Source organism: Psammomys obesus, unplaced genomic scaffold (assembly GCF_907164565.1).
Source record: "Psammomys obesus unplaced genomic scaffold, mPsaObe1.curated_primary_1811, whole genome shotgun sequence".
NCBI classification, from domain to species: Eukaryota; Metazoa; Chordata; class Mammalia; order Rodentia; family Muridae; genus Psammomys; species Psammomys obesus.
In genome coordinates, this window is record NW_026596158.1 from 91840 (window position 1) to 113120 (window position 21281).

Sequence of the window (21281 nt, forward strand, 5' to 3'; positions counted from 1 at the left end):
ACCGAGCTTTTTCCTCCGGCCTCGGCGACGCCGTTTGTGCCAGCCGCCCTGCGCCTCACAGCGCGCCATGCCCCGCCCCCGCCTCGCCCGGCGACCACGTGACCGCGGCCCGGCCGGAGAGACTGCGCGTGCGCGAGCCGCACGCTGACAGGCGGCTTGGAACGGCGTCCGGGAAAGAAAGGCGAGCTCGCCCGGACGCAGGGCTCGTTTGCATTAGGCGCCCCGCCCCTTCCACGGGAAGGCCAACACTCGGGGTCAGGAAGATGCGTTCTGTGAGTTTGTAAGGCGGCCCCTGGGGGCGGGGGTGCGAGCAAACCAGGCGTTTCACATCGAAAGGCCCGCTCCGTGGGGCCGAAAGTGCCAGTCAATGGCTGGCAGCGGGGCGGTTTTGGCATTTGCCATGCAAATATCTCATTTACATGGGCCGCCCCTCCGCCCAGCCGGAGAGATTGAGAAATGACTGCGCAGCTAGTTGGAAAGTGTATGTAAATTCCTACGTCAGTAATTTACATAAGCACTTAAAAAAAATAACGGTGAGTACGGGATGTCCCCAGAGAAGCAGAGCCGGGTAGAACCAACGAGCAAATATGTACTATTTGCATGACCCTCTCCGCGCTGCTCCCTCAGGGCAACTGTGGAAGTCAGATTAAAGCGACTTGGGGCAGACTCTCGGAGAAGACATTTGCAGAACCCAGCTCCTCTGAGCCTAGGCGTTGTTTTTGTTTATGCAGTACTGGGGACTAGGGACGCCATCGCTCCCTCACTGAGCTACTCATAACACTTACTCCACCATTCCTGGCAGGGCTATCCGGACAGGGGTATTTGAACGTCCCACCCTCTCCACCAAGGCCTGGGCCTACCAGGTGGGCGACGAAGGGGGTGGATACCTGCTGACATTTGGGGCGAGCACGAGCAGCTGATGCTGTCCTGAGGGGGCTGCTTGTGTCACCGGAAGGCCATGTAAAGACGCTGGGTGAAAGGAGATACATACCAGCACCAAGTGTGACCAGGAGTCCAGATTACGGAAAACCAGTCGCACAGGGAGAAGGTTCGTGTTCTCTCACACACACACACCTGAAAGCACACACAAATCTCGGACACACGTTCTCAGGAACACAGTGAGCCACTGTCCTAGTTGGCCGACATGAGACATCCGCTGGTCAAACCAGACCCAGAATCAAGGCCCCTTTGTACGCCCAATTCCTCGGTCCTGACGCTGCACACAACAGCAGCCTCACCAACACACTCAGCAGGCCAGAGTCCACTCACATGCCACAGCATCACGTTGCTACTGACAGGCTCTCACACCCAAGTCCTGGGAGACTCATCCAGGTCACACACGGGTGTGTCATCGCTGCACACACCAGCTTCGACCGATCATGCTCATGGGCACACCTGTGACGGTCCTGACACGGGGGAGGCTGAGGCAGAGAGACCTCAGATTCTGGTTAGTCTAGGCTACAAGGCCCTGTGTCAAAAAAAAAGGGGGGGAGGAGATGTTGTAGGAAAAAGCCAAAGAAAAGACATGTATATGCCAGACTCTGGCATCAGTGAGTGTGCGAGCCAGGATGTACCCCAACATATCCACAGAGTCCCACCCAGAACCATGGTTCCTCATGCAAAGGCCCATTCTTAACCTCCATCCGGGACCTCTTCTGCGTTCTCAGAATGAAGAGGCCAAGACTCGGGTGTAAACAGTACTTTATGGAGGGCTGGGACAGGATGGAGCAGGCCTCCAGGTAATAAATAACAGACTTGCAACAGCAGGGCCAGGCAGGAAGTGGGGGCCAAAGGGCCCTGGTCTCAAGCTTTGGGAGTTCTTCAGGTATGGTTAGGGGCTCGGGGGGAATAGTTAGCCAAGACAGAGGAAGCAGCAGCAGGTATGGGTTCCCCCTTCCCCTGTGGCTCAATCTTGCCCCAATGCCAGGCCCCAAGGCCAGGGAAGGGGGAATGGCTGACAGAGTAGCTTTTCTGGGGCTGGGGCAGACTGGGGCCTGGCCTCTTGGGGCCTGGTTCTGAGCCCCAGCCTTCGGGCAGGGCTGGTCCAGGAGAACAGGTGAGCTGAAAGAGAAGGGTATTATGACCTGGAGGGATCCGGGAGTCTAGCTGGAAGCTGTCTCAGTCCTGGCTACATTCCTGACCTGTCTGCGTGCACCCTGTCTGTGCACTGTCTGACTTGGGTGCCCCTCTGAAGCAATGTGGGAGATTTACTCTCTGAGCATCTCCCTATTTGTCCGCATCTGTAAAGGAGTGTTTCAATACCTACCACGACCCTTGCCAGGTGGTGGTTCACACATGTACAGGCAGAAGAAGGATGTTAAGTTTAAGGCTAACCTGAGCTACATACATAGTGAGATCCTGTCTCAAAAACACAAAGCATGAAAAAAAAATAAATAAATTAAATACAGTCCCCACCTTTGAAAATTTCTGTGTCCCTTTTTATCCCTAATGGTCCAGGCTAGGTCAATCCAATGTTTTTCAAACAGGAAAGACAGAATAGATTAGCGGTCTTTGCTTTGACTGCTTCCCGATTTTTCTAGAAATTTCCTAAAGTAAGTCCTGGACATCAGAATCCTTAAAGCTTTCCAACTTATGCTAATGTGCCCTGTATACAGAGGGCAGTGTTGGTAGGCCCTGACTGACTTTTTGTCTAAATGGAGTGAGACCACAGGGCGTGGTGGGTCACACCTGTGATCCCAGTACTTAGGAAGTAAATTAGAGGCCTCAAGTTACAAGCCTATGCTACCGTCTCAAAAAAAAGAAAAAGAAATCAAAGAAATAAAGAAAAGAAAAAATATAGCTGAGTTTGTAGTGCTTGCCTAGCCTGCATGGGCCCTGGTTCCATCCTCAGCACCCCATGAATGCAGTGGGGTAGTACTGTAATCCAGCACTTGGGAGGTGAACGCCAAAGGATCAGAAGTTCAAGGTCACCCTTGACTACATAGAAGCCGGAGACCAGCCTGGGCTGTATGTCTCTGAGTAAAAAAAAGAACAACAAAAAAAGAGAGAGTTGGAGGGAGGAGAGATGCTCTTTAAAAGTTTTTAGAATAAAAGAAAATATCAGGCCAGACCTGGTGGTACACCTTTAGTCCCAGTACAGAGGCAGAGACAGGTAGATCTCTGTGAGTTCAAGGCCAGCCTGGTCTACAGAATGAGTCCCAGACAGTAAGGGCTATGTAGAGAGACCCTGTCTCAAAAATAACAAAAGATTTGTTTGTAACCAGGCATGGTGGTAGCCGCTTATAATCTCAGCATTTAAAAGGCTAAGGCAAGAGGATTGATGCAAATTTGAGGCTATCCTAGGTAAGTTCTGTATTAGCCTGAAGAACCCTCTCCCACCTACTCCCCCCCCCAAAAAAAAAAAACACTAAAGGTTTTTTTTAAGTTTTAAAAAATTGAGTTTTTTTCTATTGGCAGGACTACCTTAGATAAGGTATGACATATGGTCAATGGAGTCTGTACATGTGACTCATTGAGGGCAAAGTCTGGAAAGAGGCTACACTAAGTTCCGAGGTGTCCGTCTGTTTATCTCCGCACAGCCAATGTCCCTTGTGCTCTGGTTTGGTTTGGTACTCTGTGGTGCTGGAACTGCACCCCAGAAGGCCACCTTCACGAGAGGCAAGTGCCCTACCACAGAGCCACACTCACCCTCCCAGTCCTTTAAGATAGGCAGGAAGGAAAGCAATAGCTGGGCGGTGGTGGCGTACGCCTTGATCCCAGCGCTCAGGAGGCGGAGGCAGGTGGATCTCTGTGAGTTCCAGGCCAGTCTGGTCTACAGAGTCCAGGACAGTCAAGTGTACACAGAGAAACCCTGTCTCAAAAAAACAAAACAAAGGAAGGAGGAGGAGGAGAAAGGAGGAAAGCAATGGATGGCACTGTGGATCAAGCTTCCAGCAAATGTTAGGCCCAGCTCTAAATACTCTACAATTCATCACTCCCTCTCCGCCACACACATCAAGGTGACTGTCCCTTTTCTACAGAAGAGGAACAGGCTCAGACCAGCAAGTGCAGAGGCCTGGAAGGAAGAACACTATCTGAATGGCTCACCCTGGGCTTTTCTCTCTTTCTAATCCCACAAGCATTCCCTCAAGAACCAATGGGTCCTAGCCTAAGGACTTTCCCCACAGCCACCCTAGACATGCCAGGGGCTGGGAGGGGAGGGGGCTAGGCTTCCTGCAGTACAGAGGTGAGGAAGGGACCAAAATCTGCAGTCCTGCAGGTCTGTCAAGGAATCTGGACCATGCATGGAAAAACCAACAAAGCTTCTGGGAGGAGGTCACCAGGGCAAAGGGCAAGAAAACATGGCCTGAAAAAAAAATCCAAAGAAACAGAACTTTACTGTGCCTTGAACAGTCAAAGGAGTAGGGAAAGGTGTAAGAGGCCCTGCAGAGGGTCAAGCACCAGGCCTAGCAGCTTCTGCAGAGCCCCATGGACCCCAGGAGCCATGGACAGATCTAAGCTTTAGACAGAGCCACTGCCTGCCTCTGAAGGGAACAAGTCAGAAGAGAGAGAATAGGAGAGAAACCAGCCACTTCTCAGTACCCCTTACTTGCCTCCGGCTGGATATTTATCCCTCTCTGTGGCCAACAGGGTCTTCGGCATCCCAGGCTGGCCTCCGACCCACTCCAGTGTTAAGGCCACTTCCTGAATGTACACTGCCATTGCTGCCAGTTTGCACAGCTCTCAGTAGAGAAGCCAGTGCTTCCTGCATGCACACTACACAAGCACTCCATCACCTGAACTCCACCCCTCGAGCCCCCCTCCAGTCCTCAGCAAGGCTTTCACTGGCACCCAGCAAGCAGCCCTGCTCCCCAGTCTCCTCCTTCCACCCAGGCAGAGGGACTGTGCGATGTGCAAAGTCTGAGCCTCCTCCTCTGCTCAGCAGGCCCCCGTGGCTAACAGCACCCAGCTAATACTGAGAGACCTCCACAGGGCCTTCAATCCGCACTGGCCAGGTCCCCGGCTCATGCTGTATCCTAGTGCAACATGCCCACACTGGCCTCCCTGGCCACACCGGGTGTGCTCCTGAGGCAGGGCCTCCGCACTTACTGTTTTCACCTGCCCCCTCTGACTCTCCTGCTCCACATTTCTACTCAAATGTCATCTTCTCAGGGACCCTGTTTAAAAGGGCATTCTTCGTCCTATCCATCTTAGTCAACTGTTTTCCTCCACGACTCTTTCTCCCCAACTACTATATAATTTATGTTAAGTATTTCATCTATGCGCTGTCTTCTCCCAAGACAATGGAGGTACCATGCAAACAGGAATTTTTGTTTGGTTGGTTTTGGTCTGTTTTACCCATTGCTGTCTCCTGAGAGGCTTCACCAGGGCTTAGCACACAACAGAGATTCATTACAGCAGTGAGAACATGACTGAGGGATCAGGTGCAGGCTGAGGCTGGTAAAGGTCAGGGGTGCAGAGGGCCCAAGGGTTCCCCTGGGGCTGGGAAGATGGCTCCTTTGGTTCATAGGCATTTGTGTCTTTGTCACTCTTGTCACGTTTTCCAAGTCTTGAAGGCTGCTCTGTGGCCCGCCCCGCCCTGCACAGGCAGCCCTCTTGCCTCTTGAGCCCCAGCATCCCACCTGGCTCTGCAGGTCTCAGCAGCCACAAGGCTGAGGGGCCACGGCCTGCGCGCTGCGAGGCTGCCTCAGCTGGCGAAGGGATACGTCACCATACTGAATGCCTGAGCCCATCCTCTCCGGGTCTAGTTCACCTGTGGGAGGAGAAGTCAGGCATGTTCCTCAGAGCCAATGGGGCCCTGCCTTTCCCAACCCCCAATCGCTACCTCTCACATGGAGCAGGCGGGTCTCACCTGAGTCGATCTTGTTGAGGATGGTGCGTGCGCACTTCAGGAAAGCTTCTTCCACATTCTCACCAGTGAGAGCGCTGGTCTCCAGGAACATCAGCTCTGGAGAGGCAGGGCCTCAATCAGTTTCCACCCTCCACTCCAACTCTGGGGTCTTCAGAAACTCTACCTATGCTTGGCTTGCCTTGGGCACTGTACAAGATCGCCCTGCAGGGAATGGTGTCTGCCTACCTACACACGCACCAGCTCTTCCTCCCCAGCTCAGCTCCCATGGCCCTTGCCTAGAAACCCCTCCCCGAGGACCCAGCCTGCGGCAGGAGGCCTCTACCAGCCTCCTGTGCCTCCTGATGTCTCCATCAGCACGTGGATTTGCCTCCCTGCCTCCACCAGCACTGCACTGTGTGCCTCCTCGGTGTGTCAACGTCTCCAGACTCACTGAGCACAGCCCCAAGCCCACCACCACTACCAGTGGCCACATGACAGCGCCTCATACTGGGCAAGTTAGTCTCAGGATTCAAACCACATCTGCCTGGCAGCAAAACCTCTTCTAAACTTGGGGTTGTGAAAAACAGGAGGCCATGAGCTGGGCATGCTTTTGTACCCTCTGCAATCCTAGAGAAGGCAGAGAGACAACACAGACGGTCAGAAGTACTGGTCGGCCTGGGCAACATGCTGAGTCTAAGGTAAAGCTATCTTCAAAAAATAAATAAATGGATGAATAATAAACTTTTTAAAAGAGCCGCAGAAGTACTCAGTTGACCCCGACCATCATATAAATCGGGCGTGGTAGCTTACGCCTGCAATCCCAGCATTAGGAAGGAGAATCAGGAATTCAAGGTCATCCTTGGGTACAGAGAGCTTGAGACAAGCCTAGGCTACATGAAGCTCTGTCTCAAAAGTAACAAAGAGCTAAAATTAAAAATAAGAGAGAAAGAAAAATGGGACATAGGCAGATCCCAAGTCAGCAGATGTGGGTAGTCTAGACAGCCCATGTTTTCAAGAGTTAATACTAACCTTTTTCTTTATGCTCCTGCCCCTGTCTTCACCTTCACCTAGTTTCCTAGTGCTAGAAACTGAAAACAGGGCCTCAGCCATGCTAGGCTGAGCCACACCCCCAGCCCTCCACTGGTGGATTCCAAGCAAGAGATCTACCACAGAGCACAAGTGCCTGTCCCCTAGGGATCTCACCCTGGTTCACCTCCATTATTCACAAAGGTGTCTTAGCTGTAGAGTCAGCTGAGTTTGAGGTATCTACCTTAAACCACTGCTGTGCTGACTCCCCCACTGTGTGGAAGTTTATCAGGAGTTCCTCCGGACCAGCAAAAGCTAAGGCAGGCACCTTGGCCAGCAGACTTTCCAGCTGAACCTGAAGACCACAGTGGTCACATGACTCAGTACTTAGGAATCAAAGCAGGCCTGCTGAAGCCTCCATGTTTAGGACACAACCATCCATCAAAAGCTGAGAGGCACACGGGGCCACAGGCTGGCTACCCCTCTACCCATCACCAGACCACAGCACAGCCCTCACCATTCTCCTGAGCAAAGCGGGAGGCCTCTAGGAAAGTGACCTCACGCTCAGGGTCCAGGTCCTTCTTGTTGCCACAGAGGATGACTACGATGTTGGGGCTGGCCAGTGTTCGGGCGTCAGTCAGCCACGCAGCCAGCGAGTTGTATGTCTCCCGGCTGTGAGGAAAGGACAGAAGAGGAAGGCAGCACCGGAGTGGGACCCTGCATGCCCGGCCTCTCCTGTGCCACCCAGACCCTGCACCCACCATGCCCAGCCTCTCCCGTGCCACCCAGACCCTGCACCTACCTGGTGATGTCGTATACCAGCAGGGCTCCAGCTGCCCCTCGGTAATAACTCCGCGTCACCGACCTGTGGGCCAGGGGACCCAGTCACCCCAAGGCTGGGATCTGCCCTGGGTGCCCCCTCTGTGGAGACAGGCTAGTGGTTCGAAGGCCCCTTTACTGCTGGCCCATCCCCTGACCTTGGTCTTCCCGAGATAGCTTTTCTGCCTCCCAGTTTATCTCAATTATTGTTATTACTTGGGTTTGCTTCTGGAGATAGTCTCACTCTATAGCCCAAGCTGGCCTGGAACTAAGCAGCCTACCTGGCCTCAAGATTAAGCCCCTGCCTGAGCCACCACACCCAGAGGGGCTTGGGATCAGAGCCAGGACCTGGCATGTGCCAGATAAATGCTCTACACAGAGCTACACCCCAACCGTTTTAGTTTAATTCAAGATCCTGCTAACTTACCCAGGCTGACTCCAAATTCAGTGTAGCCCAGGCAAGCCTGGAACTTGCTTCTTTAATTATTTCTTTTCTGTGGGGGTGGGAGGTGGGTGTACATGTACCGCGGCGCATATGTGATGGTCAGAGGACTCTTGTAGGAACTGCTTCTCTCCCTCCACTGTGTGGGCTGAGGAGCGCAAACCTATGTCCTCAGGTGGGCAGCTAGCACCTGACCCACCGAGCCACCTTGCAAGACCGTGTTGTAAACTTCCAATCCTCCTGCCTTTGTGTTTCAAGGAACTGAGATTATAGGCCTCCACCACCATACCTAGCTTCAGTTTCCATTGTTTTCTCAATTTTCTTTCTTGTCCGTCAGTCTTTCTCTCCACGCTCACTTTTGCCTTTCCTCTTTCACTCATTCAGTGAGTCTGTCATCTCCCATTTGCCTGTCCTGGCCAAGTGCTATGCACCTTCTCTTTGTCCCTCCCTGCTGTCTGATGCAGGCCCCCTTTCCTGTGTGCTCAAATCCCTTTGTCACCAATCTGGATCCCTCTGGAATGCAGGTAGTTACTGGAGAGCCAGGTCTTCTCACATGCCTGCCTCCTTCACTCTCCCTCTGCCTCTGGGTTCCATACAGCTCACACAGACAATCTATCCATGGCTTAATTAGTAGACGCTATGTGCAAAGGCTAGGTCCTCAATGACATGAATTTTTTCTCTCCCGCCCTCCCTCCTGCTCTATTTCTCATTCTTGGGGTTTCTGTTTCTGCAGACCTACTAGGTGGCCCAGCCTACATATTTCCCACTCTGCAATACATTCACTTCTCCTCCTCCTCAACTATACCTGCCCAACCCTTCCCACCACTCTGCTTCTGACCTGTTCCTTCTGTGCCCATTCCCTCCTTGATGACTTGCGTCATCTTTATCTCTCTGACTCTCTTTCCCTCTGAGGTTGTAGCTCTGTGAGGTTTCACTGTTCATCTGTTTTAAGATCCCTCTTCAAATGCTACTTCTTGGGGCTGGAGAGATGGCTCAGTGGTTGGTTAATACCGCTTACCGCTTTCCTTGAGGACACGGGCTCCATACCCAGCGCCCAAATGGCAGTTCACAACTACCTGTAATTCCAGTCCCAGGGTATCCGATACCCTCTGCTGATCTCTGGGGGCTCCTGCATACATATATACTTAGGCATACTAGCATAGACAGTTAATTAACTAATTAATTAAAAAGTAAACTCCCTCACACCTCTAAGCCATTTTTTTTCCTTCTTCTTCTTTCTGGTCCTCAGTATGGCATCAAGGGTCTTGCCCAAGCTAGGCAAGAGCTCTGCGCTAAGCCACACCCCAGCCCCTCACTGGGGATTCTAGGCAGGGGCTCTACCCCTGAGCCACACCCCAGCCCCTCACTGGGGATTCTAGGCAGGGGCTCTACCCCTGAGCATTACCACATGCCAGTCTTCTCTTCTCTCTTTTTTTCTTTCTCTCTCTGTGTCTTCTGAACGCAAATCCAGGAACTTACACTAGTTAAACTAGTGCTCTCCCTCTAAGCTACAACCCCAATCCTTTCATTTTCATTGGCCTATAACTCACAATACTGCTCTTCAACCTCCCGTGTATTTGGGATTATAGACTCAACCTACCACATTCAGCCTTTTCTCTCCAGGACTTCCTCTCTCCTCAGATACACCCTGTGAACAGCAGTCCTGTCTCTCTCCATCTACCTGTCCTGCTCAGCATCTCCTTGCTCTTACTCCAGCCCTGAAGGGCTCTACACATCTTTCTCTCCTGCCCTCCCTCTTCCCTCCTTGGGAACCCTGGACACCTACCGAAACCGCTCCTGGCCAGCAGTGTCCCAAATCTGGAGCTTCACAGTCTTCCCCCCAACGTTGACCACCCTGGATCCAAACTCCACGCCGATGGTGTGGTTGGAGTCCTGTTTGACTGGGAGGAGGGAAACAGGAGGCAGTGCAGGGGGCTCCCGGAATTCCCCCATCCTGCAAGCCGCCTCCTCCTCCTCCGCTTCTGCAACCCAGTTCTCACTGCTGGATTGGCAGAAGGCTTAGCACAGACCATCCACCAAGGCTAGAGGCAAACCCACAGCACTAGCTTTATGCCAGCGGTACCTGCTCCCCACCACACCTACTGCCCACTGACCCACACCACGGCCACATCCACAGTTCCAGGGTCCTGCCAGAAACTCACACTTATTCTCAATGAACTGATGGAGGAGACATGACTTGCCAGTTCCAGCACTGCCAATCACCAGGAATTTGAAGAGGAAGTCTGAGCAGATGGCGCCAAGATCCAGGATACCCACAGGGAGAGAAAGACAAAGAGAGTAAGAGGAGAAATAGGAAGTCAGGAAGGAAGGACGCACACAAAAGTGGAACCAAAGCTATACATGAGAAACCATAAAATACTATTTTTTGTTTGTTTTGTTTTAAACATCTACAGTGCTGTGGATAGAACTCCAGGCATTAAGCATGCTAGGTAAGTGTTTTTCCATATTGACCTACCACTCAGCCCAAGATCTTTGTTTGTTTGTTTGTTTCCAGACAGGGTTTCTCTGTGTAGCCTTGTAGAGCAGGCTGGCCTCTCTTGGAGATTTGCCTGCCGCTGCCTCCCGAGTGCTGGGATTAAAGGTGTGGGCTACCACTGTGCCAGGCTACTGTTGATGTTTGAAAAAAGTTTCACTATGTATTTTAGGCTGACCTGGCTGTCCTCAAATTCTTAAGCAAATCTCTTGCCTTAGCCTCTAAAGGAGTACCAGAAATATAGGTGCCACCACACCCTGTATTCTTTCTATTTTCTTTTCCCAGTCAGGGACTGGGCAGGCCTGGTGGCACACACTTGGCAATCCCAACACTCCGGAAGGCAGAGGCAGGTAGAGCTCTATGAGTTCCAGGCCAGCCTGGTCTACAAAGCAAATTCAGGGCAGGAAGGCTACACATAGAAACCCTGTCTCAAGACCCCCTCCACACCACACACACACACACACACACACACACACACACACACACACAAAAGAGTATTACTCTGTAGTCCAGGCTGGCCTCTAACTTGAAGCAGTCCTCCTGCCCCACTCAAGTGTGAGGAATATGGCACACAATATGACTATTCTTAGACAGCGTTTACTGTGTACGTGCGCGCCACTGTCCTAAAGATCGCTGTGCATTTCGACAGCTCATTTAATCCCAAATAAAGCCTAAGGAGGGAAGTATACTAAGTACCCCTACTTTCCAGACAGGAGAATCAGACCAGAGAGGTTGACTGACTTGCACAAGGCCACACAGCTAAGAAGAGCTAAGATTCAAATCCAGACTGAGGGTCTCCATATTGCAAGATCTTAGCTGATGCATTTCAAAGCCATTGCAACAAGGATTAAATCTGGCCTCCATTTCACCTCCTACCACCCTCTCTCTCACTCGTTCACTATCATGGCCTCTGACATTTGGGCCTATTTCCTAAACTGGTTGCTTCCTCAAGGGCTTGGCCCCAGATTCTTTGGCTTTTATATGTGTTGAATGAATGGAGCTGCCTCTGATTCTTGTCAGGGCTTTCAGCTGCCTTCAATCTCCTTCTACCCACCTGACACTGTACATCCTTACTGATTGCCCAACTCTGAACCTCTTCTCCCCATCCTCTGCCCAGAACCCTTGGCCTCTAGCCTTAAAAATAAGCCGCATCCCTTAACACTAAGTTTCAAATCTAAAACCCAAAGACCACAACACTCCAGACTTCTCAAACCAGATCAGCCCCACAGGGTGTGCAGGGTCCACAGCATCTGTGCGAGGTTCTCTCCAGTCCATAAAACCCGTCAGCCACGCCCTAGCCACTCACGCTCCGCCCAGGAAGGCTTGCTTCCCTCCTCAAGGCCTACCCCCTACCCCAATTCAGCGAGACCGGCTCCCTCAAACCCCGCCCTCGATTTTGTTAATCTACACAGCGGTTTCACAAGCTCCACCCAAATCGCTTAAGCTCAGCCCCAGGTTCACTTAGCCCTGCCCTTTATCGCGGCAGCCCCGCCCCCTGGGCAGAAAGCCCCGCCCCGCTTCGACATCCGCATCCACCACGGGCCCAGCCCCCCGCTTCGGCCCACCAGCCTCACCGTAGGTCTCGGCCATGGCTCGGTAGCGACCGCTGGGGCCGCAATATGGCGCCGCGGCCGCGCCTGCTCCTCGGCTGGCAGCCGCTCCACTCGGGCTGCAGCCTCAGCTCCCTTCCACTCCCGGACCCGGCGCCGCCACTTCCGCCTTCGCCCCCCCACTCCCGCGCGAGCCTCCGGAGCTGCGGATACCAGGCCACGCTTGCCCAACGCAGGAATTGGCGGATCCGGCAGGCAGTGGGCGGGGCGGACGGCGCCGATTGGCGGCACGAGAGGGGCCGAGTCGAGAGGGGCGTGACCGAGGAGAACGATTGGCACAACAACCGGGAGGGGGCGGAGGCAGAGAGGCTGCGCCGGTGGAGGAACGGATTTGGTCAGGAGTGCGGGAGCAGAGAGGAGACTGCGGATTGGTTAGACGTAAGCCCGGGGGCGGGGACACGAGTGCCAAGAAGGGGCAAGGGCAGGATGGACGGAGTTGGGATAGCGGATCTCGGGTTGCTCGACCCCACAGGCCGGAAGGAAGAGAGCTGAGCGGACACGTGCACGTTGCCACCCATCTGCAAGAAAACCTCTGCTAGTCTGGCATGGTGGCGCGTGGCCTTCAACCCCAGCCCTCGGAAGCAGAGGCAGGTGCATCTCTATGAGTTCGACTCCAGCCTGGTCTACAGAGTGAGAGCCAGGACAGCCAGAGCCACACAGAGACCGTCTCTTTTCAAAAAAGAAAACCGACTGTTGGATCCCTCCGCAGGATACAACTGGCTCATTAACAATAGTTCAGCTTCTCAAGGGATGATAGCACGCGTAAATTGCAATGTTTATTCCCTTGCTGGAGTCGGGGCGCCCCTAGCTAGACCTTACCTTGGAGCAAAGGGCTTGCAAAGTGAAGCTGCCTAGCAACGGCTGATGTAACCACATTCAAGACATTTACTGGCTAGATTCAGGAACCTAAGAAATATTTTCTCTGTAAATCTCCACCCATCCCCAAAAACCAAAGAGACAAAACAGTTTGCAGTTGGTTGCTGTATTTGCATTTTGCATAGAGCCGGAAAGGTAAACCGCAGGGAGCTGTAGGCTGAGCTCACTGGCAGTAGAAATCCCATTTCTGAAAGAGAGAAAGGGAGAAAGTGAATAGGAAGCCGGCGATCATATTGCAATGCAGTGGTCCTAGCAGAGGCTGCCGGCGCCAAGACCGGGTCTGACCACCCAAAAGTAAACAGATGAGCTTCGAGCCCTATAAGCTCTGCCGTCTCGGTAACAAATCGCTTGGCACTGGGCAGGGCCTGGTGGCACATGCCTGCAAACTCAGCAGCCCTCAGGAGACCAAAGCTGGAGGCTAGTCATTTTTGAGGCCAGCCTGGGTATATACTCTGTCTCAAGAAAAAGAAAAATTACTAATAACAACAAAAACAATTACTTCTCACGTACAGGTAAGAAAATGCCCTCACCCTCCCACACCAACCTCCACCCCAAGGCACTCACATCTGTCTTCATATCAGTTTTGCCAGGTTTCAGAGTGAGGTCCTCCCGCACAATGCTACTGGGGAAATAGCCCAGGCGGGCAGCCTGGTCTCCATAATAATCTCCCTGAACCTGGAGAAGAAGTTAGAAGTCCATCTGGAAAAATGGCACTCAGGCCTGCTGAACCCTGGGGCACAGTCTTCTTTCCGATTTGAATCTCAGCTTAAATCCCATTTGGCCTTGGGCGGAAAGTAGCCAGCGTAACTAATGCTGACATGCCATGTTTGCTGGGACTTGTGATGGTTTGCCTGCTCCCCCTTAGAATTACTGCTCACTGTTGTATGTGAGGTCTGGAAGAGAGCTCGGCACCACGCCGGTCTGTAACTGCTAAAGTAAAACTGCAGTAGGTGATAAAATGTCTTCCTCCGGCAGATCCTGTTTTCCCCTCTCCCCCAATTTTTCCCTTCAGAGGGAAAAAAAGGCTTTCTCTCAATGCCAACCCCCACAGCCTTCCCTCTAGCACCCTGAAGACTCACACTGCCTCCCCAGAAGAGCCGCCCACGGCCCTTCAGCTTGGAGAAGACATACACCACTTGGCCCCTGTATATGGTCAAGAAGCGGCAATCAGGGGCCACGTAATCCTGGAGGGCCACAGCCATGGAGATAGGATCTGGGAAAGCAGAAGGCAATGACAGCAACTTCAACATGAGCAGTGGTTCCAGCCCTCAGCGCCCCCTCCCCCTTGCTCCCGGACTCTTACAGCTGCACTCCTCATCAGCACACAGCTTCCGGTCAGCCAGCTTGGGCATGGCCCGATCAGTCCTGCCAGGCCCCGAGAAGACAGACAAGACCACGATGCCAAGGAACAGTGGGGACCACACCATCATGGACTGAGAATGCCCAAGTGAGGTTCGAGGTCTCCAATCTCCTGCCCTCTCTCTGTGCTGAGACTCAAGGAAACCTGTGTTCTCAGTCTGGTCTCCGCCCCCAAACCAGATTTCACCCCCACCCATTCCCCAAGTTTGTTACCCAGCCAGAACCATTTCAGAGACAGGGTAAGGGCTATGGGCCAAAGAAAATGCCTACTGGAGCCCAAAGCAATCCAGGTCACTCCAAGGAGCAGCCACCCCTGAGAGACTCAGATACGCAGGCTGGACTATCTGATTTCATCTTCAAGTCATCTCAGTACCTGGACCCTCCAGAGACCAAGCCAGAGAAGTCGGTATAGAAACCGCCTTGGAATTTCCTGTGCTGAGGGCTGGGAACAAGGCAGTTCTTTGATTACCAGCCACAGGCAGTTCCCAGGTACTGAACAAACACTGAAAGTCCGGCCTGGGGCTAGGCACTGTCCCACCAGGCCCACTGCGTCCTCACAGGCGACTTCCTCCCTGGAAGGCATGAGCTAAGCTGTTCTAGCCTCAGAGCTTTGGCTCCCTCATCTGTAAAGAAAGCGATGAGAGCAAACATGACATCTATCAAGAAGCGCTGCCACTGGTGGGATTTTTGTTTTGTTTTAATGTGCGACTGTTTTGCTGCATGTGTGTCTATGCACTTGCATGTGTACCTAGTATCCTTGAAGGCCAGAAAAGGTCATTGAGTCTTTTGGAACTGAGGCTACAGACAGTTGTGAGCCATGATTTGGGTGCTAGGAATCAAAACTGGGCTATCTGGAAGAGCAGGCAGTGTTCTGCTCTCTTAACTGCTGAGCAACATCCCAGCCCACTTTTTTTTTTTTTTTTTTTTTTTTTTTTTTTTGAGACAGGGTTTTACTATGTAGTCCTGGCTGGCCTGGATCTCCCTATACAGATCCAGCTGCCTCTGCTCTTCCCAGTGCTGGTTAAGGCATGGACCACCACATGGGGTTACTATCTTTTTGTTTTTTTCTTCCTTATCTCAGGGATGGTCTGCATCACCCTCAGGAGGGGCTGGCAAGCCCAGCTGACAAAGAAACTGAAACATAAAGCTAAGGAGCATGTGTTGAAGGTTACTAAACCAGGAAGAATGACAAGATTTGTCTCAGTTTTCGGAGCATCACCATTTCTTGATCTGACATGGCTCTCAGAAGGAACGTCCCAAAAACAGATCTTCAGAGAACAGGGGTCCAAGGAGCATCTTTAGTGACCTCACAAGAATGCAATCAGCAAACTCAGGTTTAAAACTCTTGCTTAATGGTTGTGACAGTTTGAATGAGAATGGTCCCTGTAGGCTAATGTATTTGAGTGTTTGGTTCCCAGTTAGTGGAACTGCTTAGGAAGGATTGGGAGGTGTGGCCTTGTAGGAGGAGGCAGGTCACTGCAGCTAGGCTTGAGGTTTCAAAAGCCTGAGCCAGCCACCCACCACTCTGCCTACCCCGCCCCACAAACATTCTCATCCTCCATCTTGCAGATCAGATTTAAGCTCTCAGCACCATGCCTGCCTACTGCCGTGCTGTCCACCATAACAGCCATGAACTAATTCTCTTAAACTCTAAGCAAGACCGCCAAGCAAATGCTTTCAAGTTGCTTTAGTCGTGGTGTCTCTTCACAGCAAAATAATAATAACTGAGATTGAGTCCCTGCTAGTCTTGGGATCAATTCCCAAAATTAAAAAAAAAAAAAGTATGATAATTTAGAACTAAAATATATGATAAGGGACCAGGGATGGAGCTTCTCTCATATGCACAAAGCCCAGTGTTGTAGTAAAGAAAAATGATGTTGGGCTATATAATGCTTATTATTTACCCTATAATTATTGCAGTGGTATTAACTGACCCTTTATCACAAATGAGACAGACACCTGTTAAATTTTGTAACTGCCTTATTTGCCTTGGCTGGGTAGGTATTTCACCTACACAGCCTCAATAACCTCCCCACTCACCCACCAGCCCCCATCCAGTGCCATTCTCCTTAACCATCTTCATCAGGGTTATCTTCCATCCACAATCTTATAAATACTTGCTTTTATTCTTCAGCTGGGCCTTTGCATGATGTTATTGGAGTCCTTCCTCCAGGTCCACTTGGTTCCTTCTCCACACTAACCCACCTCCTTCCTCCTCTCTTCCTGTATGTCTCTTTTTCTGTGATTCTATCCTCAAAATCCCAGGAACCTTAGCCACATGTTTCCCCTTCTGTGTTGTTAAAGGTAATAGGCCTTTACCAACCAATCAGGTACAATGTCTTAGACGGGTTTACACAACAAGGATAGGTTTATCCAGGCAGCGACCACATCATGAGGACAAGTACTGAACATCAAAATACCAGCTTCAGAACAACCCCTAACAGCCCAGAAACACAAAAATAAAACCAGTAAGACCAGTGTGGAATAAGAGCTTACTTAGGACATGAAGATTTACTTGAAAAGTTTTGGTCACAATTTGGTAATTGAAGCTGGTAGCAGAGAACATGAGCTATCATGTTATCTTCATGTTTGAACTTCCCAATTTAAAACATGTCAAAATGGGAACTAGAGAGATGGCTCAGAGGTTAAGAGTACTGGCTGGTCTTTGAAAGGACCTGGGTTCAACTCCCAGCAACTTCACAACCATCTATAATGAAATCTGGTGCCCTCTTCTTGCCTGCAGACATACATAAAGGCAGAACACTGTATAAATAATAAATAAATCTTTTAAAAATAATAAATAAGGGCTGGAGAGATGGCTTGGAGGTTAAGAGCACTGGCTGCTCTTCAAACGATCCTGAGTTCAATTCCCGGCAACCACATGGTGGCTCACAACCGTCTATAATGAGATCTGGTGCCTTATGTCCTGCAGGCACACACGCAGGCAGAACACTGTACACACAAATAAATCTAAAATAATTATAATTAAAAAACTGTCATCGTTTCTTTGTGCAGTAGGTATTTCACTGTAAACACTATACTAGTTTCAAATCTCAGCACTGTGAAGATTCATCAAGGAAGGAAAATCTGAAGGCCTCCGGGAGACAATTAACCAGTAAAGAAGTGGGAGCCCTCAGAGGTAGCTCAGTCGATAGACTCCGTGGCCTGGCATCCACTGGGCCCTGCGGTCTACCCACAACACCCAGTAACCTGCGTGTGGAGGTGTGCCACTTGTTTTTTGTTTTCAAGACAGGGTTTCTCTGTGCAATAGCTCTGGCTGCCCTAGACTCACTTTGATCTGGCTGGCCTTGAACTCAGAGATCCACCTTCCTCTGCTTCCTTAGTGCACTACCACACCTGGCCATGGTGCACTAATTTTAATCCCAGCGCTAGCAATGCAGAGGTAAAAGGGCAGAAGCTCAAAGTCACTCTCGGTCACACAGGACTGGAGGTGGCTCAGAGGTTAAGAATAGTTGCTGTTCTTGCAGATGACCCAGATTAAATTTCTAACACTGCCATGGTGGCCCCAACTATCTAAAACTCCAGTTCTAGGGGGATCTGACATACTTCTGGCCTCTACTGAGCACCAGGCTTGCATGTGGTACCTATACATATATGAAAGCAAAATGCTCATACATATAAAGCACATTCACCATACTGTCAGACTGTAGAAAGGACTCCGTTGCCCAAAGCCCAACCCACTTTAACACTGATGCGTTACTTACTCCAAATGCAGTTAACTTGAACCACTCGGTGCTCCCAGTGATTTCAGTTCCAAGACACCTTCCTGATGTTTGTGAGGACTTAAGTTTGCTACCATAGCAGCATAAAAATTTTACCATTCGGATTTTGGTGGGTCAGAAGTCTTGGGAGCGGTTACGGCTTGCAGTCTGAGGCTACAGTGCACAGACCACTAACGGTGGAGCTTCAACGGATGGTAGGACCTGGGAAGAGCCTGCTTCCAAGCCCTGGCACCTGCCGGAGGGTCCAACAACGTGTCTGCACTATGTTGACTATGGGATGGGGGAGAACACGGGGCCTCTCCCTGGCTTGTTGTTCTGGGTGTGTGCAGGCCTTGTGCCTGAGGCCCCCGAGCAGAGGAATGGTTATGGCCTGACACAGGGTGCTGAGGATGCTAACCAGTCTGCTCAAGACTCCAGTGCAGCCTTGATCTTCACAGTGAATACATCACCTCATTATTTTTACTACTCAGAAACCCTTTACCTTCCTTATCCACGGCTTGGCTTACTATGGGTTCGGAAACCCTCTGGTCTGGAAATGTAACTGGAAAATTTAGGAGAAAGTAATTTTTCTAATTATAAACTACATGCTATTTTGAACACTGCACTAAAATCTCACTTAGTTCCATCTCAGCATGCCAGGGGTGTGAACCAAATTCTTGACCAGCGTACCCACTGTATATAAGCAGGCCAAGGCTGTCTCACTGCTTGTGACATCCTCACTGTACTTCACAGAGGACCAAAGCACGGCGTTGCTAGTTCACGTATGCTGAAGAACCAAGTGTGCTGGCAAATATGTGGAGTTCCAGCATCTGGGAGTGTGGGGCAGGATAGTGAATTTGAGGTCAATCTTGAATGTACAGACCACAGCAGGGGAAAAAAATGTTTATTTGTGGAGCCAGGCGCAGTGGCGCACGCCTGTGATCTCAGCACTCAGGCAGATCTATGTGAGTTCTAGGCCAGTCTGGTCTACACAGCAAGTCCAGGACAGCCAAGGCTACACAGAGAAACCCTGTCTCAAAACAAACGAGTTTATTTATGTGCATATAGGAGGTAGGTGTCTGTGCATGTGAGTGCGGTGGCCTATGGAAGCCAGAAAAGGTTATCAGGTCCCGGGGCTGGAGTTACAGGTGGTTATGAGCCACGGTGGAAGCTGGGACCAAACGTGGGACCTCTGAAAGAGCAGCAGGTGATCTTAACTGCTGAGTCATCTTTCCATTCCCCCAACCCCAAGTAGAGGAGGTAGGGTCGGGAAAACACAAGAAGGAAAATAACAGATTCTATAAAATTGTGGGGAAAAAAAGTTGCTAGTTCTACTGTCACACTTCAAAGTACCAAAGTTACATCCATTAGACGTGAGGAATACTTAGCTGAGTTGAGATAGAAGAGGCTGGATGTGATGGGAGAGGCTGAAAAGTCTTTGAGTTTGTTCTTCCAAAGGTCCTGAGTTCAATTCCCAGCACCCAAATGGTGGCTCCTAACATCTACAATGAGATCTGGTGCCTTCTTCTGGTGTAGGCACACATGCAGACAGAAGGAGTGGGTTAGTTCAGGCTACAGTAAGAGTTGGGCCTAGGCAGGCGGCCTAAGCTCCCACCCCAGCCCCGTCTCAAAAAAATAAATAAATAAGAAATAAAAAGAAAGGTGGATCAAAGTACTTTAGGATTCTGAACTTGGATTCAGCCGGATAGGTTCTGCGCGGGGTGGGGGGTCCTAAAGCAGGGCACCACTTCAAACACACAAGGGGATTTAAAAAGCTCAGTGTAGTGGCACACGCCTTTAACCCCAACACTGGAAGGCAGGTGGATTATCTGGGTTTGAGGCCAGCCTGGTCTACAGAGAAACGCTTCTCGAAGATTTAAAAAAGTACAACACCAGGGAGAGGACTCACCACAGCTTCACACACCACAGCTTCCACTCTCTACTCTATTCCTGTCACCACACGGAGTACAATGCTCCCCGGCGTGCCAAACACCCCACCTTCCCCCCTGCCCCATTCCCCCCCACACCTGCTCAAGCCCTGAAGCCCGCTCCTCAGATCACTGCACTGCCCCAGAAATGCACTGATTTGGGGTGCACTGCAGTGGATTGGGGTGCTTGGTCCAAGGGCTGTCCCCACCCTGGGTCTCACGAACCACTCTACACTGCTATGCTTTGATTTCCATTTCCTGCCTGGCTCTGTCTCTTGTCAAGGCCAGAGCAGGTGACTCAGGGCACCCTGACCTTATAGGTCAGGGATGAAGATGAACTTGAATGACTCTGTGTATCCATCACCCTGCAGAAGCTCCACCCTATGACACCTCAGAGGAGCTTTGCCTCAATCACCCTGACTATTCCCAGCCCCACCGACCCTACCACAGCAGCTCAGGCTGCCACCAAACTCATGGCATCCTCCTATCTCAGCCTTCTGGGTACTAGGACCAAAGGTGTAGCTAGCAACTTTGATTTTCACTCTGGTTTCGCTCAGCACTTACTAAGTATTCACCAAGTATATCATGAATCTGCTGAGCGCCAGCTACGTGCCTGGTGGTACCTGTGAGGACGATGGGAACAAACACTATTATCACAGTACTAACAGATCCCTTTTCACACAGCAAGAGAACAAAGCTCACAGTGGGGCCGTTATCTGCCCACTGGGTGGCAGCTAGAATGTCCCAAACTGCAAACCAGACTGGCTGACGAGAGTAGCCATGAGACAGACATTAGGCCAATGTGGAGAGAGAGCTTTCCTCTCACCTGTCTGTAATAACTTGAGTCCCTTAACGATGGAAACAATGGCTGTGTCCTCCTCATTCAAGCACAGGGACGAGACTGTCGCTGAGCCATTCATTCCTCTTTAATGCGAGCGCAAAAGCATGCGCAGAGGCTGAAGCGGGCTTCGGCCTGCTCGAAGGAGTGGTGCCCTCCTGACCGTAGAGCACACAACCTGCCCAGATGTGCACAGGCGTCTCAGCACCTGCCCACGGTGACGAGACAAAGACTAACAAGGCTGTCAGGGACCTTAGCGTGGTTAATGTTACACTCCTGTGTCTTTCCCAAGACTGGGAGCCCAGAGACCACAAGACCCAGAGTCTTGGTGTGGAGGGAACCAAGGAAGGCAAGAAAATGAAACAGACAAGAGTGG

The 21281-nt window shown here is 51.2% G+C and overlaps 3 protein-coding genes across 5 annotated transcripts in view; all 3 read right to left on the bottom strand.

Moving 5' to 3' along the window:
- The window catches only part of Egln2 (egl-9 family hypoxia inducible factor 2), an 8771-nt gene extending 8688 nt beyond the window's left edge, over positions 1 to 83 (bottom strand). For both annotated transcript variants that reach the window (XM_055594906.1, XM_055594905.1), the window contains exon 1: positions 3 to 83. The gene's annotated coding sequence lies outside the window, so the exon portion shown is untranslated. The remainder of the gene's footprint in view (positions 1 to 2) is intronic.
- Positions 84 to 1684: 1601 nt separating this feature from the next.
- On the bottom strand, positions 1685 to 12327 carry Rab4b (RAB4B, member RAS oncogene family). 2 transcript variants are annotated; one of them, XM_055594838.1, is made up of 8 exons: positions 12147 to 12327; positions 10241 to 10321; positions 9865 to 9979; positions 7620 to 7682; positions 7335 to 7489; positions 5813 to 5908; positions 5583 to 5713; positions 1685 to 4306 (listed from the first exon to the last, which is right to left on the bottom strand). In XM_055594838.1, exons 1-7 carry the CDS (start codon positions 12160 to 12162, stop codon positions 5598 to 5600), a joined length of 642 nt encoding a protein of 213 aa, XP_055450813.1. In that variant the 5' UTR covers positions 12163 to 12327; the 3' UTR covers positions 1685 to 4306; positions 5583 to 5597. The 2 variants fall into 2 exon arrangements, with proteins under 2 accessions (XP_055450813.1, XP_055450812.1); XM_055594837.1 differs by having other exon boundaries at positions 1685 to 2061; positions 12147 to 12326.
- A 564-nt stretch (positions 12328 to 12891) lies between these two features.
- Positions 12892 to 15313, bottom strand: Mia (MIA SH3 domain containing). The gene is made up of 4 exons (XM_055595016.1): positions 14362 to 15313; positions 14138 to 14271; positions 13623 to 13733; positions 12892 to 13245 (listed from the first exon to the last, which is right to left on the bottom strand). The coding sequence occupies exons 1-4, from the start codon at positions 14612 to 14614 to the stop codon at positions 13222 to 13224; spliced, it is 522 nt and encodes a 173-aa protein (XP_055450991.1). The 5' UTR covers positions 14615 to 15313; the 3' UTR covers positions 12892 to 13221.
- Between the last annotated feature and the right edge of the window lie 5968 nt (positions 15314 to 21281).

Bases quoted from the DNA above. Each gene is read 5' to 3' on its own strand.
- Mia (XM_055595016.1), bottom strand. From the start codon at position 14,614: ATGGGTGGGGGTGAAATCTGGTTTGGGGGCGGAGACCAGACTGAGAAC. The intron at 14,272-14,361 runs GTAAGAGTCCGG...CTGCTTTCCCAG, and splicing joins TGCTGATGAGGAGTGCAGCT to ATCCTATCTCCATGGCTGTG. The intron at 13,734-14,137 runs GTGAGTCTTCAG...CTTCTTCTCCAG, and splicing joins GGCTCTTCTGGGGAGGCAGT to GTTCAGGGAGATTATTATGG.
- Rab4b (XM_055594838.1), bottom strand. The intron at 7,490-7,619 runs GTAGGTGCAGGG...CTTTCCTCACAG, and splicing joins CTGGTATACGACATCACCAG to CCGGGAGACATACAACTCGC. The intron at 5,909-7,334 runs GTGAGGGCTGTG...CTGCCTCTCCAG, and splicing joins CCGCTTTGCTCAGGAGAATG to AGCTGATGTTCCTGGAGACC.